The sequence below is a fragment of the Salmo salar genome, chromosome 18 (genome assembly GCF_965601325.2).
Source record: "Salmo salar chromosome 18, fSalSal1, whole genome shotgun sequence".
In the NCBI taxonomy this organism is placed as follows: Eukaryota; Metazoa; Chordata; class Actinopteri; order Salmoniformes; family Salmonidae; genus Salmo; species Salmo salar.
The window spans coordinates 81,592,302-81,614,393 of NC_138308.1; the positions used below are offsets into that span (position 1 = coordinate 81,592,302).

At 41.7% G+C, this 22,092-nt stretch overlaps 1 protein-coding gene across 1 annotated transcript; it reads right to left on the reverse strand.

The window, feature by feature from the left end:
• Nucleotides 1–340: 340 nt before the first annotated feature.
• Nucleotides 341–21,405, reverse strand: LOC106577820 (cytosolic phospholipase A2 gamma-like). The gene is made up of 7 exons (XM_082964575.1): nucleotides 21,174–21,405; nucleotides 20,841–20,999; nucleotides 19,203–19,283; nucleotides 18,833–18,916; nucleotides 18,396–18,550; nucleotides 16,988–17,162; nucleotides 341–543 (listed from the first exon to the last, which is right to left on the reverse strand). Exons 1-7 carry the CDS (start codon nucleotides 21,403–21,405, stop codon nucleotides 341–343), a joined length of 1,089 nt encoding a protein of 362 aa, XP_082820701.1.
• Between the last annotated feature and the right edge of the window lie 687 nt (nucleotides 21,406–22,092).

A 22,092-nucleotide genomic window follows, 5' to 3' on the forward strand; every position in this document is an offset into this window, starting at 1 on the left:
ATTAGGGATGGTATACACAGACGGTTCAGCTTTCTCCAGTGTGTAGGTACACATCGTTTTAAATCAGCATTTGTTGGGAACACAGATGAGCAGCACGTGCTTCTAATCAGTCCACCAGATCAGAGGCAGTAGGGACTAACAGGTAGGGATGTTCTCTTGATAAATGCGTGAATTATACATTTTCTGTCCTGCTAAGCGTTCAAAATGTAACAAGTAGGCTACTTTTGTGTGTCAGGGAGAGTATGGTGTAAAGAAATATATACTTTTCTTTAGGAATGTAGTGAAGCACAAGTTGTCATAAATAGTAAAGTGAAGATACTCCAAAAAATACTGTAGTACTTTACACCACAGATACAGGCCATCGAACCACTGACTTGCGATTCTTTCTGCGTTGGATAGCCATAATGATCTGTACCAGGATCCTGTATTTGTTGTTCTTCATGTTGTCCTTGGCCTTCTTCAGGAGGTGTTCGAACTCAGGCTCATCGTAGTGCTGGTGCAACGTTGTGTACTTCTCCCTCTCCTTCTTAATCTCCTCCTCGCCTAGGAAGAGAACAGAGAACCTTATATAACACAACTTTGAACATATTGAACACAGAGGGTTCTATTTACAGCTGGGGGATTAAGGCGACACTAGTGTCAAATACACGTACGTTTGCCATTTCGTCATGTAAAAACGGACCCACTGGCATTTTCCAGTCCTAACGCCGGGTTAGGCAATTTACCTGTCTTATATCAACTCGCTTGCGCTCAGATGGGAGGAGTGGAAATATTTGAGGTGTGTCCTTAAAAACATGATCCAAAGTGCTAATTTCAGCAACCGCTGATTGGGATATTTAAGACCAACCAAAAGCTGTTGTTTGGGGTGACACACTTCCCATATGCGCATGGAACAAGAGCAATCGCAAAGTAGTCAATAATGTCGATAAAGGGTTTGACTCCTGAGACAGCTTGGAAATAAATCTTAAAATCACCAAAACGTTATTAAAATATGAAGTTTCATAGGAATAAAACAGTGAACTGACATTCCCTTTTGTTAGGGTTGAACTGGCTATTTGTATGCATAACTTATATAATATACTGGGGAAGCTATGCTAAGTACATAAACTACGAGTAAATCAACTGTTGAAGACAAGAAGAACTACAACCGGCAACAGGAAGTGCGTCACGACGCTGGGACCAGCCTACACGCCGACGTTAGGAGGAGCAAGTTTAAACCACGCTCCTCCTCACTCTGACAGGCCAGCATTGAGCGGGAACTATATCTGTCAGAGTATATAAGGGAGAACAATAGGATGTGACGCTCTCTTCTCTGTCTGCCCTGCGTGGTGTCACAGCGAGACCGTATACGAACATCACATTTTCCATTTGTACTATCATTCTATTTATGAATTAAATAATCATTGCAAAACTAAGTTGCATGGTTTGTTTATATCCTAATACCAGATTCGAATTGACGCAACGTGACACTTTGTATCTATGAATTGTAGGCAGGCCCACATTTATTTTAGCCATGAGGTCCTGTTTTGGACGTGCGCAAAAACCTACGTGTCCATTCCCATCATGAAACGAGAGATGAGAACCTCGGTGAACACTGGTAAACCTCATATTTAGAAGTTATCTGTAACCTGTAACACCTGCATGTTTTCCGTTTCATATTTTCAAAACCCAAGCCCTCCCTATAACGAATGATGGTTCAACAGCAATGAGTGTCTTTTTATCCTGCCGATTACATTTTACATGCATTTAAAAAAAGATTGTTTTTCGTTTAATTGTATTACAACCAATCTTATTAGAATGATTCACCTTCCTGGATTTAGGGTTACAACGTCTGTGCCGCGCATGCAATACATCTTCTGGAGATGTGTGAATGCGATCTGATCTGTGAAATGGTTCCGATTATGTTCATAAAACATACAGTAGGCCTATTTGGGAGCAGTATAATGGTGAGTGGACATTCTCCCTTTTTATTGGATATTTGTCCTGCTACTGTGAAAAGTTTGGATGTGCTGCATTGTTTTAATATTACATGCCCACTGGGAGAAATGATGGTACCTCTAAGTGTGACATAGCCTATTTAAAATTAGTTGTTGTTTTGTTTAGAATTATTCGTTCTCTTTTTAGGCCTTATCAATAATTAATTACATTTTGCTTATTGACAATGTTTGGCATGTCCATGCTCAGCCATAATGCAATTTACAGTAGGCCTAGCCCCTATATCAGTGTGAATGCTATTGAAGCCAACCATGTAATTACTTTGAACAATGTGGACAGCAAATGGGTTCAAGTTAATTTATTTAGCAAAGATAGGTTATATTTTGTTTATGTAAGCCATTTAACATACTATAACGGACTAATATTGGAATTGACTTCAGGGCAATACATAAAATACCTTAAATACACAAATGGAAGAAACCACATTTTGCCGTGGAGCACGTTCTGATTGGCCAGTGAGAGGCCAAGCCTCGTCATACCCACAACTTGTTTATTCATCAAAACCCAGTCCTTTTGCGCCAGCAGTGCACTGATACTTTTTGGTTGTGAAAATAGCTAAAATATTTCTTAAACAACCCCAAACCTAAAACGCAGGGGTACTCAAGTACTATTTGAGAAGGTCCGGTCATACAATTTCCTAGCAGTGGCTTGTAGTCATGGATGCCAAGGGAAGCTAGGCTTCCCCAAATATTTGACCAATAAAACATTTTCAATTATGAAATAATTTATGTCCTCTCTCTGTGTTTTCATAATGTTTAAGTCAATTTGCAAGTGGCTGAGTCTCACTGGCGAAATCATCCGAGCAGGGGAAACACTGCCCCACTGTCTCAGTATGTGTTGCCCATGTAGTAGCCTATATGTAGCTCACATTAACTAGCTAGCAAACTTAGCTGGTTCATTGTTGCCCATGTGATGAAGTTAAGCTACTTAGTTAAAATACTTGCTAGCCTATGACAACAAAAAATAAAAGTGTACTGTATGTCAGAGCCATAGACCGTTTTGCCAAAATGAAAGAGAGGAGGATGGAATTGGCGTTGAACTAGTCTACAAGTAGGGGGACACCTGTTGACAACTTCCGGTGAAATTGGAGGGTGCGCAATTCAAATAAATAATCATTAAAATGATGTAAATTAAACATTTGGGTAAAGACAAGTGTCTTATATCGGTTAAAAGCTTAAAGTCTTGTTCATCTAACTGCATTGTCCGATTTACAATAGGCTTTACAGCGAAAGCATGCCATGCGATTGTTTGAGAACGGCGCCCCACATCAAAATATTTTTCAACCAGCACAGGCTTCATAAAATCACAAATAGCGAATAAATATTAACTTATTTTGAAAATCTTCCTCTGATTTGCAATCCAAAGGGTCCCAGCTACAACATGCATGGTCGTTTTGTTAGATAAGTTCCTTCTTTATATCAAAAAGTCAGTTTAGTTGGTGCCATCGATTTGAGTAATCCACTCTTTCAACCTGCAGACAAAGGAATCCAAAAAGCTTCCGCTAAACTTCAAAACAAGTCAGAATATGTTTCTATTTAATCCTCAGGTGCCCTAAAATATAATTAAACTATAATATTTCATACGGAAATAAGTATGTTCAATAGGAAAGCAAAATTGCAGGTGCGCGTCCTCTTCCAACTCTGACTCCCAGTACTAAAACTCAATTCTTCCTTGTTTGGGTAGAAACAAGCCTGAAACCTTGAACAAAGACTGTTGACATCTAGTGGAAGCCATAGGAATTGCAAACTGGGAGCTGGATTTGGATATGACCTTATACGTTCCATTGGAAGAGCATGGGCTCTCAAAAAAATAATTTTACGGTTGGTTTTTCTCTGGATTTTCTCCTACCATATCAATTGTGTTATAGTCTCATACAATATTTTAGCATTTCTACAAACCTCAAACTGTTTTCTATCCAATGGTACCAATTATATGCATATCCTGGCTTCTGGGCCTGAGTAACATGCAGTTTACTTTGGGCACGTCAGTCAGACAGGAAGTGGAGAAAAATAGACCCTCCTCCTGTTGTCTTTGTGATGACTTGCTGTAACTATATGGTTCTAAATAAGTAGTTTAGTAAATTGTCGAAAACATTAACTTGTTTGACCTTGCTGTAGGTGATAACTGGATGATATCATCAATTATCTGCACAGTAACAAACCCCCACCTCGCAACCCAATCGACCCAAAACTGTTTACACACCTGTTGTTGGCGGAGAGAACATTTTGAAGTTTTAAAGCTAATTTCTACACATTTGTCCATGTCTTATGTGTGTTTATGATACCTGGGATCAAAGCCTGACTGAGTAAAACAAGTTTTGTAAGTATCTGTATTCTAATTCTCTGGGCTCTATTTTTAACAAACCTAGTGCCATGGTAAATCTAAGCGTTGGCGGTAGCACTATAGCATCCATACTCAAATGCGGTCCGGATCCAGACCCATAACAGGGTCTATATGGTCTGCGGGTCCGAGTGTGACAACCTCCCACTCTGTCTGCCGAATTCTTTTTCTTTGCTCTTGTTTTCCTTAATAGGATGTCGGTGGGTGGAGCCGGGAGGGTTGTCAGGGAAATGGGACACACCTGGGCTTGGGTGTGTCCCGAGAATAAATTCACCTTTCCCCTGTTCATTGAGGAGACTCACTCCATGCAGACACACTGTTATTTTTGGTTGTGGCATTTTGTGGGTTATTTGTTTTGGCACCTTTCAACGGCCCTCATTATCACCATCTATGTACGCAACTACTCCCTTACATAAGGCAACACACACACCCCATGGTTAATTGTATATAGTTTACCTCAGTTAATAAATATATTTTGTTATTCTATGATCTCTGCGTTGTCTCCCTTTTTGTTACGGGCTACGAGCCGGTTCGTGACAAGTGGGGGCTCATCCAGGATTATAAGGTTGGTTCCTAGACATTTTTGCGTATAGTATTTTGTTGCATTATAAGGGATTAATGCTAATTGGGATGCGTTTTGGTTGGTATTCATTGCATTGTCTTATAAGTGTTCGGTATAGTGCCTTAGACGGATCAGTGATTTTGGTTGTCCGGTGATGTCATCAAATGGTGCGTTGAATGGAAAAGTATGCCAATAGGCCTAATTCTAGTGTCGTTAAGCTAACTGGTAAGTGTATTTTGTTTGGGAGAAAATGTGGAGTTAGTGTTTGATAAACTCTGTAGGGTGCTTTGTTTGCATCTTTTGGTACAGCTGTTTTGAGTTGCGCTGTTTGGTAGGACCAGTGTTGGTTGCCTTTGTTAAACTTGCCGCTGCAGTGGATAATTGGTTATGTGCTGCGTTGGAGAGAGTAACATTGGTTAGTTTCCAGGCCCCTGCCCAGGCTGGGAATTCTTGCTCCTCTCGCTGTTGGGACATTGGTTTGAGGAGCAGAGTTCAACCTGCTGTGTACCTCCAATGAGAGATTTAGGTAGGGTAGTGCCACCTGCTACCTGGAGCTATAGACTATCTTTTTCCATGTTAGGCTTAGTGACATGTTCCACTTTGAAATACGTTGGGCATGTTTTTTTTTGTGTGGTGTCTGTGGACGGAGCAGTTGTCCCGGGGGCACATCCGTGCAGTTTTTTCCCCCCATGCCAGCGGGCTACAGTGCGTAATTACACACCGCAAATCCGCATGAAGACTAGGGTTGAGTTATTGTAGGATTTGGGGAAGCTCCTTATGCATCTCATCTCTATCCTGTGGTACCCAGTGTGATTTGCGTTTCTCTTGTTGTGGTCTGGTGTGCTCAGCAGAGGGGTAGAGCAAGATTATTTTTAGTAGTTACTTGTGACTATGGCGTCTAATGTAGATGAGTTCATTCGCGTTCCATCAGAGGAACTGTTAGAATTATGTACTAAAGAACAGCTGTTGAAGATCACTAATCACTACCAGGTTGAAATAAGTGATAAACGTCAAATTCTGTTAGGTTGATATTGAAGGCCAATCTGATGCAAAGTGGTATACTCAACATTACCACTGTGGCAGCCTCTGACAAGGATTCGCCACCGCCCCAGCAGTCTCCCTGTTTTGTTACAATGGCCTCTCCGTCTGTTAGCCCTAGTAGTCTTCCTTTTGAACAGCAGAAAGAACTGCTTCTGTTACAGCTAGAGCAAGAACAAGCTAAACTGGAGCATGATCGTGTTAAGTATGAAAAGGAATTGGAATTTAAACCGGATTTGGCGTGTGCTAAAATCAAGCTGCAACAAGAGCGGCTAGAATTAGTTAGGGAAGGAAAGATTCCGGGGGAGAGTTTGCTTTGTGAAAGTGACCCTGATTTACCTAGCGGTTGTTCCTCGCTCGGTCGTGCCACGGACACATTTGATACTGTTGAAAACGTACGGCTGTTGCCAAAATGTAAAATTTAATGAGAAGGACCCAGAGACTTTTTTTTTCGTTGTTTGAGGGTGTTGCTGACGCTAGGAGCTGGCCTGATTCTGATCACAGTTTAATGTTGCAGTGTGTGTTGACTGGTAAAGCGCAGGAAGCATATTCAGCTCTTGGTGTAGTCGACAGTGTCAGGTTAACCTGTTAGGGCTAGGTGGCAGTATTGACACGGCTGGATAAAAAACATACCCGATTTAATCTGGTTACCACTCCTACCCAGTAACTACAATATGCATATACTTATTACATATGGATAGAAAACACCCTACATTTTCTAAAACTGTTTGAATGGTGTCTGTGAGTATAACAGAACTCAAATGGCAGGTCAAAACCTGAGAGATTCCTTTACAGGAAGTGGCCTGTCTGACCATTTCTTGAACTTCTTTTCCATCTCTATCATTTACTAAGGATCTCTGCTCTAACGTGACACTTCCCACGTCGTCCATAGGCGCTCAGAGCCCAGGAAAAAAAAGAATGTCGACATTCCAGCCCCAGGCTGAAACACATTATCGCCTTTCTCAAGTGGCCGATCAAGGGACACTGGGCTTATGCGCGTGACCCGACCGCCCCCGCCTTTGGGATTTTTTTCCTCTGTTTGCCGAAAAGGAGATTCCCTGTCGGAATATTATCGCTTTTCTACGAGAAAAATGGCGTAAAAATTGATTTTAAACAGCGGTTGACATGCTTCGAAGTACGGTAATGGAATATTTCGAATTTTATTGTCACGAATTGCGCCATGCGCGCGACACTTCTTTACTATTTCGGATAGTGTCTGGAACGCACGAACAAAACGCCGCTATTCGGATATAACGATGGATTATTTTGGACCAAACCAACATTTGTTATTGAAGTAGCAGTCCTGGGAGTGCATTCTGACGAAGACAACAAAAGGTAATCAAACTTTTATAATAGTAAATATGATTATGGTGAGTGCTAAACTAGCTATTTTAAAATCGGACATATCGAGTGCATAGAGGAGGTCTGTATCTATAATTCTTAAAATAATTGTTATGCTTTTTGTGAACGTTTATCGTGAGTAATTTAGTAAAATGTTAGCGAATTCCCCGGAAGTTTGCGGGGGGTATGCTAGTTCTGAACGTCACATGCTAATGTAAAAAGCTGGTTTTTGATATAAATATGAACTTGATTGAACAAAACATGCATGTATTGTATAACATAATGTCCTAGGGTTGTCATCTGATGAAGATCATCAAAGGTGAGTGCTGCATTTAGCTGTCTTCTGGGTTTTGGTGACATTATATGCTGGCTTGAAAAATGGGTGTCTGATTATTTCTGGCTTGGTACTCTGCTGACATAATCTAATGTTTTGCTTTCGTTGTAAAGCCTTTTTGAAATCGGACAGTGTGGTTAGATTAACGAGAGTCTTGTCTTTAAATAGCTGTAAAATAGTCATATGTTTGAGAAATTGAAGTAATAGGATTTTTACGGTTTTGAAAATCGCGCCACAGGCTGCCAGTGGCTGTTACGTAGGTGGGACGCAAGCGTCCCACCTAGCCCATAGAGGTTAAAATGGCTGTGTTACAGATTTACGAATTGATTCCTGAGGCTTACCGCCAACGATTTAGAACTTTAAAAAAGGCTGATAAACAGACTCATGTTGAGTTTGCACGAGAGGTATCTTCACCGTTTAATCGCTGGTGTTTCCAGGGGCTGTGTGATCTGATTTATGCTAGAGCAATTTAAGGACACAATCCCTGATTGTCTAGCCGCATACATTAACAAATGAAAGTGAAGATTCTCTGAAGCTGCGGTTTTGGCAGGTGAGTATGTTTTGAGTATTTGGAAATTCAGGATGAATGACGTGCCCAAATTAAACTGCCTGCTACTCCGGCCCAGAAGGTAGGATATGCATATCATTAGTAGATTTGGATAGAAAATACTGACGTTTCTAAAACTGTTTGAATGATGTCTGTGAGTATAACAGAACTCATATGGCAGGCAAAAACCTGAGAAAAATCCAACCAGGAAGTGGGAAATCTGAGGCTTGTAGTCTTCAAGTCATTGCCTATCTAACACACAGTGACGGAAAGGGGTTCATTTTGCACTTCCTAAGGCTTCCACTAGATGTCAACAGTCTTTAGAACCTTGTTTCAGGCTTTTGCAGTGAACAGAGAGCGAACAAGAGGACCTGGAAGTTGGTGAGTCAGAAAAGGATATGAGTTCAGTGGCGCGCATTCATGTGAGAGGTAGCTGTGTTCCATAACGTTTTTGAAGACATTGGAATCGTCCGGTTGGAATATTATGGAAGATTTATGTTAAAAAGGCCCTAAAGATTGATGCTATACATCGTTTGACATGTTCCTACGAACGTAAATAAAACCTTTTTTGACTTTTCGTCGTGAAATTTTCAGCGTGCTTCCTACATTTGGAGTAGCTTACTGAACGTGCTAACAACGAGGTATTTGGACATAAATGATGGACTTTATCGAACAAAACAACATTTATTGTGGACCTGGGATTCCTGAGAGTGCATTCTGATGAAGATCATCAAAGGTAAGTGAATATTTATAATGCTATTTATGATTTTAGATGACTCCAAAATGGCGGGTATCTGTATTGCCTGATGTTTTTTTCTGAGCGCCGTACTCATATTATTGCAAAGGTGTGCTTTCCCCGTGAAGCTTTTTTGAAATCTGTCACAGCGGTTGCATTAAGGAGATGTTGATCTATAATTCTTTGAATAACAGTTTAATATTTTATCAATGTTTATGATGAGTATTTTTGTAAATTGTTGTGCTCATTCACCGGAAGTTTTGGAGGCAAAATACTTTCTGAACATCACGCGCCAATGTAAAATGGATATCGATCAAAACATACATGTATTGTGTAACATGAAGTCCTATGAGTGTCATCTGATGAAGATCGTCAAAGGTTAGTGCTTAATTTTATCTGTATTTCTGGTTTTTGTGACGCCTCTCCTGAAAATGGCTGTGTGGTTTTTCTTGTGTTGGCGCAGTCCTAACATAATCTAATGTTATGCTTTTGCCATAAAGCCTTTTTGAAATCGGACAATGTGGTTGGATTAAGGAGAAGTGTATCTTTAAAATGGTGTAAAATATACTGCTCAAAAAAATAAAGGGAACACTTAACCTGTTGGGTCTAGGGGGCAGCATTTGCACGTCTGGATAAAAAAAATGTACCCGATTTAATCTGGTTACTAATCCTACCCAGTAACTAGAATATGCATATACTTATTATATATGGATAGAAAACACTCTAAAGTTTCTAAAACTGTTTGAATGGTGTCTGTGAGTATAACAGAACTCATTTGGCAGGCAAAACCCTGAGACATTTTCTGACAGGAAGTGGATACCTGATGTGTTGTATTGACTTTAAACCTATCCCATTGAAAAGCACAGGGGCTTAGGAATATTTTGGCACTTCCTATTGCTTCCACTAGATGTCACCAGCCTTTACAAAGTGTTTTGAGTCTTCTGGAGGGAGATCTGACCGAACAAGAGCCATGGAACGATGATGTCCCATTAGACACCTGGCGCGCGAGTTCATGTTGGGTACCCTCGTTCCAATACGTTATAAAAGAGTATGCATTCGTCCACCTTGAATATTATTCATGTTCTGGTTAAAAAAGGCCCTAATGATTTATGCTATACAACGTTTGACATGTTTGAACGAACGGAAATATATTTTTTCCCCTCGTTCATGACGAGAAGTCCGGCTGGCTTACGTCATGTGCTAACGAGACGGAGATTTTTGGACATAAATGATGAGCTTTTTTGAACAAAACTACATTCGTTATGGACCTGTGATACCTGGAAGTGACATCTGATGAAGAGAATCAAAGGTAATGGATTATTTCCATAGTATTTTCGATTTTAGATCTCCCCAACATGACGTCTAGTCTGTATCGCAACGCGTATTTTTCTGGGCGCAGTGCTCAGATTATTGCAAAGTGTGATTTCCCAGTAAGGTTATTTTTAAATCTGGCAAGTTGATTGCGTTCAAGAGATGTAAATCTATAATTCTTTAAATGACAATATAATATTTTACCAATGTTTTCTAATTTTAATTATTTAATTTGTGGTGTTGACTTGACTGCCGGTTATTGGAGGGAAACGATTTCCTCAACATCAATGCCATAGTAAAACGCTGTTTTTGGATATAAATATGAACTTGATAGAACTAAAAATGCATGCATTGTCTAACATAATGTCCTAGGAGTGTCATCTGATGGAGATTGTAAAAGGTTAGTGCATCATTTTAGCTGGTTTTATGGTTTTGGTGACCCTGTCTTTGACTTGACAAAACATTACACACAACTCTTGTAAATGTACTGTCCTAACATACTCTAAATTTATGCTTTCGCCGTAAAACCTTTTTGAAATCATAAAACGTGGTTAGATTAAGGAGATGTTTATCTTTCAAATGGTGTAAAATAGTTGTATTTTTGAAAAATTTGAATTTTGACATTTATTTGGATTCAAATTTGCCGCTCTTGAAATGCACCTGCTGTTGATGGAGTGCACCACGGGTGGCACGCTAGCGTCCCACCTAGCCCCAAGAGGTTAAACAACACATCCTAGATCTGAATGAAATAAATAATCTTATTAAATAATTTTTTCTTTACATAGTTGAATGTGCTGACAACAAAACCACACAAAAAGAATCAATGGAAATCCAATTTATCAACCCATGGAGGTCTGGATTTGGAGTCACACTCAAAATTAAAGTGGAAAATCACACTACAGGCTGATCCAACTTTGATGTAATGTCCTTAAAACAAGTCAAAATGAGGCTCAGTAGTGTGTGTGGCCTCCACGTGCCTGTATGACCTCCCTACAACGCCTGGGCATGCTCCTGATGAGGTGGCGGATGGTCTCCTGAGGGATCTCCTCCCAGACCTGGACTAAAGCATCCGCCAACTCCTGGACAGTCTGTGGTGCAACGTGGCGTTGGTGGATGGAGCGAGACATGATGTGCTCAATTGGATTCAGGTCTGGGAAATGGGCGTGCCAGTCCATAGCATCAATGCCTTCCTCTTGCAGGAACTGCTGACACACTCCAGCCACATGAGGTCTAGCATTGTCTTGCATTAGGAGGAATCCTGGGCCAACCGCACCAGCATATGGTCTCACAAGGGGTCTGAGGATCTCATCTCGGTACCTAATGGCAGTCAGGCTACCTCTGGCGAGCACATGGAGGGCTGTGCGGCCCCCCAAAGAAATGCCACCCCACACCATGGCTGACCCACCGCCAAACCGGTCATGCTGGAGGATGTTGCAGGCAGCAGAACGTTCTCCACGGCATCTCCAGACTCTGTCACGTCTGTCACGTGCTCAGTGTGAACCTGCTTTCATCTGTGAAGAGCACAGGGCGCCAGTGGCGAATTTGCCAATCTTGGTGTTCTCTGGCAAATGCAAAACGTCCTGCACGGTGTTGAGCTGTAAGCACAACCCCCACCTGTGGACGTCGGGCCCTCATACCACCCTCATGGAGTCTGTTTCTGACCGTTTGAGCAGACACATGCACATTTGTGGCCTGCTGGAGGTCATTTTGCAGGGCTCGGGCAGTGCTTCTCCTGCTCCTCCTTGCACAAAGGCGGCGGTAGCGGTCCTGCTGCTGGGTTGTTGCCCTCCTACGGCCTCCTCCACGTCTCCTGATGTACTGGCCTGTCTCCTGGTAGCGCCTCCATGCTCTGGACACTACGCTGACAGACACAGCAAACCTTCTTGCCACAGCTCGCATTGATGTGCCATCCTGGATGAGCTGCACTACCTGAGCCACTTGTGTGGGTTGTAGACTCCGTCTCATGCTACCACTAAAGTGAAAGCACCGCCAGCATTCAAAAATGACCAAAGCATCAGCCAGGAAGCATAGGAACTGAGAAGTGGTCTGTGGTCCCCACCTGCAGAACCACTCCTTTATTGGGGGTGTCTTGCTAATTGCCTATAATTTCCACCTGTTGTCTATTCCATTTGCACAACAGCATGTGAAATTTATTGTCAATCAGTGTTGCTTCCTAAGTGGACAGTTTGATTTCACAGAAGTGTGATTGACTTGGAGTTACATTGTGTTGTTTAAGTGTTCCCTTTATTTTTTTGAGCAGTGTTGTTGTATATTTGAGAAATTTGAACTATAATATTTTTTTGTTTTGAATTTGCCGCCCTGATATTTCACTGGCTGTTGAATAGTGTGAACCGTGAGTGGGACAGTAGCGTCCCACGTAGCCCAGAGAAGTTAACCTTTTAGGGCTAGGGGGCGGTATTTACACGGCCGGATAAAAAACGTACCCGATTTAATCTGGTTATTACTACTGCCCAGAAACTAGAATATGCATATAATTATTGGCTTTGGATAGAAAACACCCTAAAGTTTCTAAAACTGTTTGAATGGTGTCTGTGAGTATAACAGAACTCATATGGCAGGCAAAAACCTGAGAAGACTCTGTACAGGAAGTACCCTCTCTGACCAACTTTGAAAATTTAGGATCTTTGCTCTAACGTGACACTTCCTACGGCTCCCATAGGCTCTCAGAACCCGGGAAAAAGCTGAATAATGTAATTCCAGCCGCTGGCTGAAAAACTTTAGCGCCTTGGGTAAGTGGCCGATCAGAGGACCATCAGACTGAGGCTCGTGCACGAGGGGATCCCATGTTTTTATTTTCTCTCTCTTTGAACGTAAACACGCTTTCCCGGTCGGAATATTATCGCTTTATTACGAGAAAAAATGGCATAAAAATTGATTTTAAACAGCGGTTGACATGCTTCGAAGTACGGTAATGGAATATTTAGAATTTTTTTGGTCACGAAATGCGTCGTGCGCATCACCCTTCTTTACACTTCGGATAGTGTCTTGAACGCACTAACAAAACAGAGGATATTTGAACATAACTATGGATTATTTTTAACCAAACCAACATTTGTTATTGAAGTAGAAGTCCTGGGAGTGCATTCTGACGAAGAACAGCAAAGGTAATAACATTTTTCTTATAGTAAATCTGACTTTGGTGAGGGCTAAACTTGGTGGGTGTCTAAATAGCTAGCCCTGTGATGCCGGGCTATCTACTTAGAATATTGCAAAATGTGCTTTCACCGAAGAGCTATTTTAAAATCGGACATGGCGAGTGCATAGAGGAGTTCTGTATCTATAATTCTTAAAATAATTGTTATGCTTTTTGTGAACGTTTATCGTGAGTAATTTAGTAAATTCACCGGAAGTTTGCGGGGGTATGCTAGTTCTGAACGTCACATGCTAATGTAAAAAGCTGGTTTTTGATATAAATATGAACTTGATGGAACAAAACATGCATGTATTGTATAACATAATGTCCTAGGTGTGTCATCTGATGAAGATCATCAAAGGTTAGTGCTGCATTTAGCTGTGGTTTGGGTTTATGTGACATTATATGCTAGCTTGAAAAATGGGTGTCTGATTATTTCTGGCTGGGTACTCTGCTGACATAATCTAATGTTTTGCTTTCGTTGTAAAGCCTTTTTGAAATTGGACAGTGTGGTTAGATTAACGAGAGTCTTGTCTTTAAAATGGTGTAAAATAGTCATATGTTTGAGAAATTGAAGTAATAGCATTTCTAAGGTATTTGAATAACGCGCCACAGGATTCCACTGGCTGTTACGTAGGTGGGACGATTTCGTCCCACTGGCCCTAGAGAAGTTAAGCTATTAAGCCGGTACCACTGTTTCCTATTCACGTAGTCAGGCAACCTTTTGAGTATCTGATTATTGACTATGTTGGCCCTCTGCCTCACTCGAAGAATGGTAGTAGTGGTCTGTGATCACTGTGATGTCAGACAACTAGGTTTCCTGCTGCCTATCCTCTCCGTTCTATCACCACTAAGTCTGCTAATAGCTTTGACTCAGTTTCTCGCTGTTTGGAATCCCTAAGGTTATTCAGAGTGACCAATGTTCTAATTTCACCTCTTATCTGTTTGGTCACGTTTTCCAACAGCGCCATGTCGGGTGTAATGCCTATTGTGGTCTACACCGACCATAACCCTCTCACCTTTTTGAGGTCTATGATGTGTCCTAATCAGAGGATAATGAGATGGTGTTTTTTTACAGGCATTTCATCTCGATGTGCGGCACATCAGGGGTACTGATAATGTCGTTGCTGACGTGCTCTCTCGTGCGCGCTGTTCCTGAACGCGTCTGGTCCTATTGATCGTTGGACACGCGTTTTCTCATATGCGTGGTCCCAGAGGGTATGCGTGTCGTCCACGTGACTGGCCACTGTTTATTTTATCTATTTTGTATTGTCCTGTCGCTCCTGTCATCTATTCTCTGCTGTCCTCATTTTCTTCTTTCCTCTTAACCTTTCTGGCGCAGGCGTTCTGCTAGCGACCCACATCGACAACATCCGGTGAAATTGCAGAGCGCCAAATTCAAAATACAGAAATAGTCATAATAAACATTCATAAAAAATACAAGTGTTATATATCGGCTTAAAGATTAACTTCTTGTTAATCCAGCCGCTTTGTCAGATTTCAAAAAGGCTTTCCGGCGAAAGCATACCATGCGATTATCTGAGGACAGCGCCCCGCTTACAAAAGCATACAAACATTTTACAACCAAGTAAAGGAATTACAAAAGTCAGAAATGGCGATAAAATTAATCACTTACCTTTTGAAGATTTTCATATGGTTGCAGTCACAAGAGTCCCAGCTACACAGTAAATGTTTGTTTTGTTCGATAAAGTCCCTCTTTATATCCCAAAAACTCTGTTTTGTTGGCGCGTTTTGTTCAGTAATCCACTGGCTCAAAGGCGGTCAAAACATGCAGACGAATACATCCTAATAGTACCGGTAAAGTTCGTCGAATCATGTCAAACGATGTTTATAATTAATCCTCAGGTTGTCAATTATGTAAATAATTGATAATATTTCAACCGGACAATAGCATATTCAATAGAAAGGAAAAACAATGAAGGGCGCGCACTCAGTCATGCACGCAAACCAGCACTGCATGATTCTACAGTCCACTGACAGAAAGGTCTCATTCTTCTTAATTTTTCAGAAAACAAGCCTGAAACAATGTCTAAAGACTGTTGACATCTATTGGAAGCCATAGGATCTGCAATCTGGGTCCTAACCCATTAGATACTCTATAGACATTCAATTGAAAACTACCCACGTCAAAAAATCCACTTCCTGGATGGATTTTCCTCAGGTTTTTGCCTGCCATATCAGTTCTGTTTTACACAGACATTATTTTAACAGTTTTGGAAACTTCAGAGTGTTTTCTATCCAATGCTAGTATATGCATATCCTAGCTTCTGGGCCTGAGTAACAGGCAGTTTACTTTGGGCACGCTTCTCTTCCAGACGTCGAAATACTGCCGCCAAGCCATAAGAGGTTTTAAAGGTTGGTTCCTGTGCGCAAAGGTTTCTGAGGTCTGGGGAGGATGAGGTTGGCTGGGGCAGGGTGATAGCGTTTATCAGGGCAGTATTTTGTTTGTTTATGTTTGGTTAGTGTGATGTTCCGGGGTCCTTGGTGGTCCCTGATTTTATGGGGGTGTAGCCAGGGACACCCCTCATCCCTCATCACATCTACGTACGCAAACTTATTTCCCTCATTAAAATGCAAATCAATTTATAACATTTTTGATGTATTTTTTCTGGATTTTTTGTTGTTATTCTGTCTCTCACTGTTCAAATAAACCTACCATTAAAATTATAGACTGATCATTTCTTTGTCAGTGGGCAAACGTACAAAATCAGCAGGGGATCAAATACTTTTTTCCCTCACTGTACATTACTGACTACACACAGCATTGTTAATTGTATATAGTTTTCTTTAGTTAATAAATATATTTGTTATTCCTTGATCTCTGCATTGCCTCCCTTTTTGTTATGGGCTACAAGCCAGTTCGTGACATATTGACCCCGTTCTGGGTCCGGATCGCGCTTGAGTATGGCTTCTATGGTGCTACCGCCAATGTTTAGATTTACCATGGCATTAGGTTTGTTAAAAATAGAGCCCAGAGAATTAATACAGATACAACACTTAGAACAACTTAGAGACAGAGACTGAGACAGAGACTAACATGCTGACCACACTGCTCGTGTCGCGTGCAGTATTCAATCATTTCACCCACAATGCTTGCGCGCTGCAAGTCCTGCCTTTCTCATCTCCTGATTTGGTTTTTAGTAACATATACCCACGTGGGTGATTGAAAGGTGAACTGAAGTCTACACTCCAGTCCAGCCCAGCCCGGTAGTGGTAATGCACCTTAAAGTGCATTATGGCAGGTAGCCTAGTGGTTAGAGCGTTGGACTAATAACCGAAAGGTTGCACGATTTGAATCCCTGAGCTGACAAGGTAAAAATCTGTTGTTCTGCAACCAGAACAAGGCAGTTAACCCACTGTTCCTAGGCCGTCATTGAAAATAAGAATTTGTTCTTAACTGACTTGCCTAGTTATATAAATGTAAAGTAAAATAAAAATACTAATTCCATCATAAAAAACAGACCGTGTGTGCAGATAAACAAGAAAAAGACATGACACAGAGAAAAACAAAGAGACAGAAAATAAGAGGGAGGTCAGAATAGGGCATAATCAGAGAGACAAGTATAAAAGACAGATAGACACTGACTACTATGATGACTACCACAGACCTTTGCAGTTCTGCAGGTTGAACAGGGGCATGTGCATGATGGTGGGCTCTTCAGGGCGTCGCCCCTCGAAAACGTAGCAGCCCTGCGGACGGTCTTTCTCATCTCTCACACTCTCCTTCACCGGGGGAAAGGGGACCTTCTCCTGACGTGCATACTTTTTGGCACTAAACACCGTCTGTGAGGAGCAGGATCAGTAGTATGGTTATGTCAATGTCCTTCTCCTAACCAGCCTCTAGTCCCTACTCCCTAGGCCCTACTTCCAAGTCACAACTACCTACTTCCTAGTCACTATTCTGTAGCCCCTACTCCCTAGTCCCTAGTTCCTACTCCCTAGGTCAGGGGTGTCTCTCATTCCATGGCTGGCTGAGTGGCTGCGGGTTTTAGTTTTTCCTTTTAATTAAGACCTCCACAACAAGGTGAGGGGAGTTCCTTACTAATTAGTACATTCATTTATCAATCAAGTACAAGGGTGGAGCGAAAACCCGCAGACACAGCCCTCCGTGGAATGAGTTTGACATGTGCCCTAGGCCCTACTTCCTAGTCACTACCTCCTAGCCCCTACTCCCTAGAGAGAGAGCAAGAGAAGGGACAGAAACACCATTAGACCCAACCAAATCATGAAAAAACAAAAAGATAATTACTTGACACATTGGAAAGAATTAATACAAAAACAGAGCAAACTAGAATGCTATTTGGCCCTAAACAGAGAGTACACAGTGGCAGACCCAAACTTAAGGAAAACTTTGACTATGTACAGACTCAATGAGCATAGCCTTGCTATTGAGAAAGGCCACCATAGGCAGGCCTGGCTCTCAAGAGAAGACAGGCTATGTGCACACTGCCTACAAAATTAGGTGGAAACTGAGCAACACTTCCTTACCTCCTGCCAAATGTATGACCATATTAGTGACACATATTTCCCTCAGATTACACAGATCCACAAATAATTCAAATCAAACCCAATTTTGATAAACTCCCATATCTACTGGGTGAAATACCAGTGTGCCATCACAGCAGCAAGATTTGTGACCTGTTGCCACAGAAAAAGGGCAACCAGTGAAGAACAAACACCATTGTAAATACAACCCACATTTATGTTTATTTATTTTCCCTTTTGTACTTTAACCATTTGCACATTGATACAACACTGTATATAGACATAATTACATTTGTAATGTCTTTATTCTTTTGGAATTTCTGTAAGGGTAACTGTTAATTTTTATTGTTTATTATCTACTTTACTAGCTTTGTCAATGTTAACATATGTTTCCCATGCCAATAAAGCTCCTAGAATTGAATTGAATTGAATTGAGAGGGTCACTACTATCTAGGCACTTCATGTTCTTCTGAAAGGCTTGAATAGGAATAAGCATTGTGTGTGTGTGTGTGTGTGTGTGTGTGTGTTTGCCTCAAAGGGGTCTCCCTCGCTGAAGTCCAAGGAGATGATGAGGTCAACCTCCCTGGATGGGCGCAGGACGGGGGGGTAGGGAGAATTAATCTTTAACCCAGCATCTACCAGGTGAATCTTCTCTTTGGATGCCATGCTGCTCGGAACGTTAGTATCTGGGGAGATGGAGGGGTAGAGAGAGAGGGAGCGTAGAGAGGGGGGTAGAGAGACAGACAGCGAGGGGGGAGAGGGAGTGAGGGGGTAGAGAGAAATGGGGGATGTAGAGAGAGAGGGGGATTAGAGAGATAGGGGGAGCGAGAAGAGAGAGGAGTAGAGAGGGGGGTAGAGAGAGAAAGAGAACCAACCAAGAAAGTTGATATTTTGAAGGGAAAAATCAGATCCTGATGACTGATACTAGTTATGTTATCATGTTAGGAAGAGGTCTGATGTTACTGTACCTTGGAACTTGAAGAGGAAGTTGGACGTGGTTCCCCATTCCCATGTTTGGACCAAAGGGAAAATGTTCTTTACAATCCACAACCCTTGGGGAGACACACACATCAATTTAAAATAATTCATATCAACTGGTCAAAAATAATCTCAGTGATGGAGAGAGTATACAGTCTGTTCTATATCCTTCCTTTACTGGAGTACACACACACATACTGGATAGAAAGGTAATAGAAAGGTAAAGGTACGTTTTTTCTTGAACTGCATTGTTGGTTAGGGGCTTGTAAGTAAGCATTTAACGGGAAAGTCTACACGTGTTGTATTCGGCGCATGTGGCAAATAAAGTTTGATTTGATTTAATGAAAAAAAAAACTTTACCATCGGGGAACTGGGAGATTGTAAATGACATTTTGTCCGTTGTGTTCCTCAACTCCGTGGACATCCCTTCATTTGCATGGTCTGGCATGTAACACATGTAACACACAGTTTGAAAAAGCTCATGATAAAAATGAAGCTTCGTACGTCATTGATTTCATACTTTTGATAAAGTAATACACACATTGGCACAATGGTTCAAAGTTAGCTGCTTAGAGACGTCGACACATGCCTCAGAGCTCCAGTATCAAACATAACATCACTAGTTAAGGTTAGGCCTTAACTTTGAGTGGTTAGGATTAGGCATTAACTTGGAGTGGCATGGGTAAGTTGTCAATGGAAGGTACTATCAAAAATGTGCATTAGCAACAAGAATTAGCAAACAAAAACACTTAAAGGACTTTTGTCAAAATTGACCCGAAACTGATTTGAACTCCTGACGTTCAGGATTCAAGTCATTGTTGTACTCCCACTCACCAACCCCAATCTAACACCTGACAGGCCAATCTTCAGGATTCAAGTCATTGTTGTACTCCCACTCACCAACCCCAATCTAACACCTGACAGGCCAATCTTCCATATGTATCCCGCTTGTTATTGTCTGATACGTGCGTGCACACACATTAGCCAGTAACCACTATCGCGTACAAGAGGAACACGTATCCTATAAGTGACTGGGTGGCTGGACATGATGCTGAACCACAGGGGGCTGGTGGCGTGAGAAATCGGAGCATGGGTTTATTGTAATGGATGAAACGGATTGAGAAATCGTACCAAACACGTGTTTGATATGTGTTTGATACCGTTCATGATGCCATTCCATAGCATTACAATAAGCCGTCCTCTGAGTTCTCCCTCCACCAGCCTCCCCTATTGGAGCTGTACTAGATACAGATGTCCACTGTTTATAACTACCTAGTACCATAAACCCTCTTACACTAAGACCATATTACCACATAACCATACTGCATTTTACATCCAGGTCCCCAAACCTTCTGTAAAATACTCCAAGGCATCAGCTCAGTGAACTAACAGGGTCTTGAGTCATGAAGCCAAAGTCAAGTAATAGAAGTGGTACTGTGGAAGCTAGTGTTACCTGAGCAGGTGCAGGGTCTAATGCCTCTAAGAATAAAAGTACTACATAGTGTTACCTGAGCAGGTGCAGGGTCTAATGCCTCTAAGAATAAAAGTACTACATAGTGTTACCTGAGCAGGTGCAGGGTCTAATGCCTCTAAGAATAAAAGTACTACATAGTGTTACCTGAGCAGGTGCAGGGTCTAATGCCTCTAAGAATAAAAGTACTACATAGTGTTACCATGGCAGGTGCAGGGTCTAATGCCTCTAAGAATAAAAGTACTACATAGTGTTACCTACCTATAAAGGGTTCTTTGGCTGTCGCCGTGGGAGAACCCTTTGATAACCCGTTTGGGTTTCATATTGAACCCTTTTAAGTTCCATATAGAGCCTTTTACACAGAAGGTTATGAATGGAACTTAATGGGGTTCAACAGTACATGGAACCCATAAAGGTTGTTCAAAGTGTTCTCCCACATGGACAGCCAATAACCCTTTTTATCTCAGAGTGCAGGCTGTAGTCAAATGGTTTAACCTGGTGTTGGAGCAATATTATGCCATTGTTACCGTAGCGTTTGTCCTTCCAGTCTTTTGCCCAGCTGTCTGAGGTGAGGATGAGCTCCAGACTGACTGTCTCTATGAACTCCTTTCTCTTCACCAGGCTGGTTCTCTTCCACCTCTCAGAGTCCATGTTCCACAGCATCTCGCCCTTACTGCTCACAAGACCTAAAGTCATTATGCACATAGTTCATGATAATTGTGTGTGTGTGTGTGTGTGTGTGTGTGTGTGTGTGTGTGTGTGTGTGTGTGTGTGTGTGTGTGTGTGTGTGTGTGTGTGTGTGTGTGTGTGTGTGTGTGTGTGTGTGTGTGTGTGTGTGTGTGTGTGTGTGTGTGTCTCACCATTCAGTAGCTGTCCCAGTGTGGTGATGACTTCCCTTGTCTTCAGTGGATCTGGGTCCTCAGCGTACTTGATCAGCACAGACATACACCTCACCACTCGGGAGGGCACACACTCACGCACCTCTACCTTCCCTGTACTCTCAAACTCCAACCTCGTGCTCTCGTGCCCTGCAGAACAGAACAGGTTGGTCACGTGTAGAAGAGGTGATTTGGAAACACAACCTCCTCTCATGATAAGTAGCCCTGGAGGAGACATGTAAAACTCATGTGTCGCCCTCGGACCTTGAGGATGTCCTCTTGGCCTATTCCATTCCAGCCATTACAATGAGCCTGACCTTCTATAGCCCCTCCCACCAGCCTCCTCTGGTCAATTTACCTCCCCACACCGGCTGGAATGCGGTTTTAACCAATCAGCATTCAGGATTGAAGTTTGTCTGCTATTGTCCTGTAGTTTATTGTCTATTGTACAACAGGTGGGTCTAATCCTGAATGCTGATTGGTTAAAACCAGTTTCCAGCCGATGTCGATTCCACGGCTAAATCTATGACATTAAAATAGCTATTTACTCTGTTCCATCTGGCTACGCAATCCACTGTCTCATCAGCCCAGCCAGGCAATTTATAAACTTGATCTCTACTATAAAAAGCATGTTGACATAATCTCACATTTAATTTAGACTAACATTTAGTTTTCAACAGCAGAGATTTGTATAAACATTGCTGTCTATCTCTGACATTTGCAACATTGTTTCAATTTACCAATTCGATCTCCAGCTGCCCCATAGTAATGAACGAGTATACAATGAAATATCAATTGAAAACAGGTCAAACGAAACAAAGTGCAACTAGTTTGCAGTCTTTTCAGCTTCAGTATGAAGTGATTTTGTTAGCTGTCTTGTTGGATAGCTCCTCTGAACAAC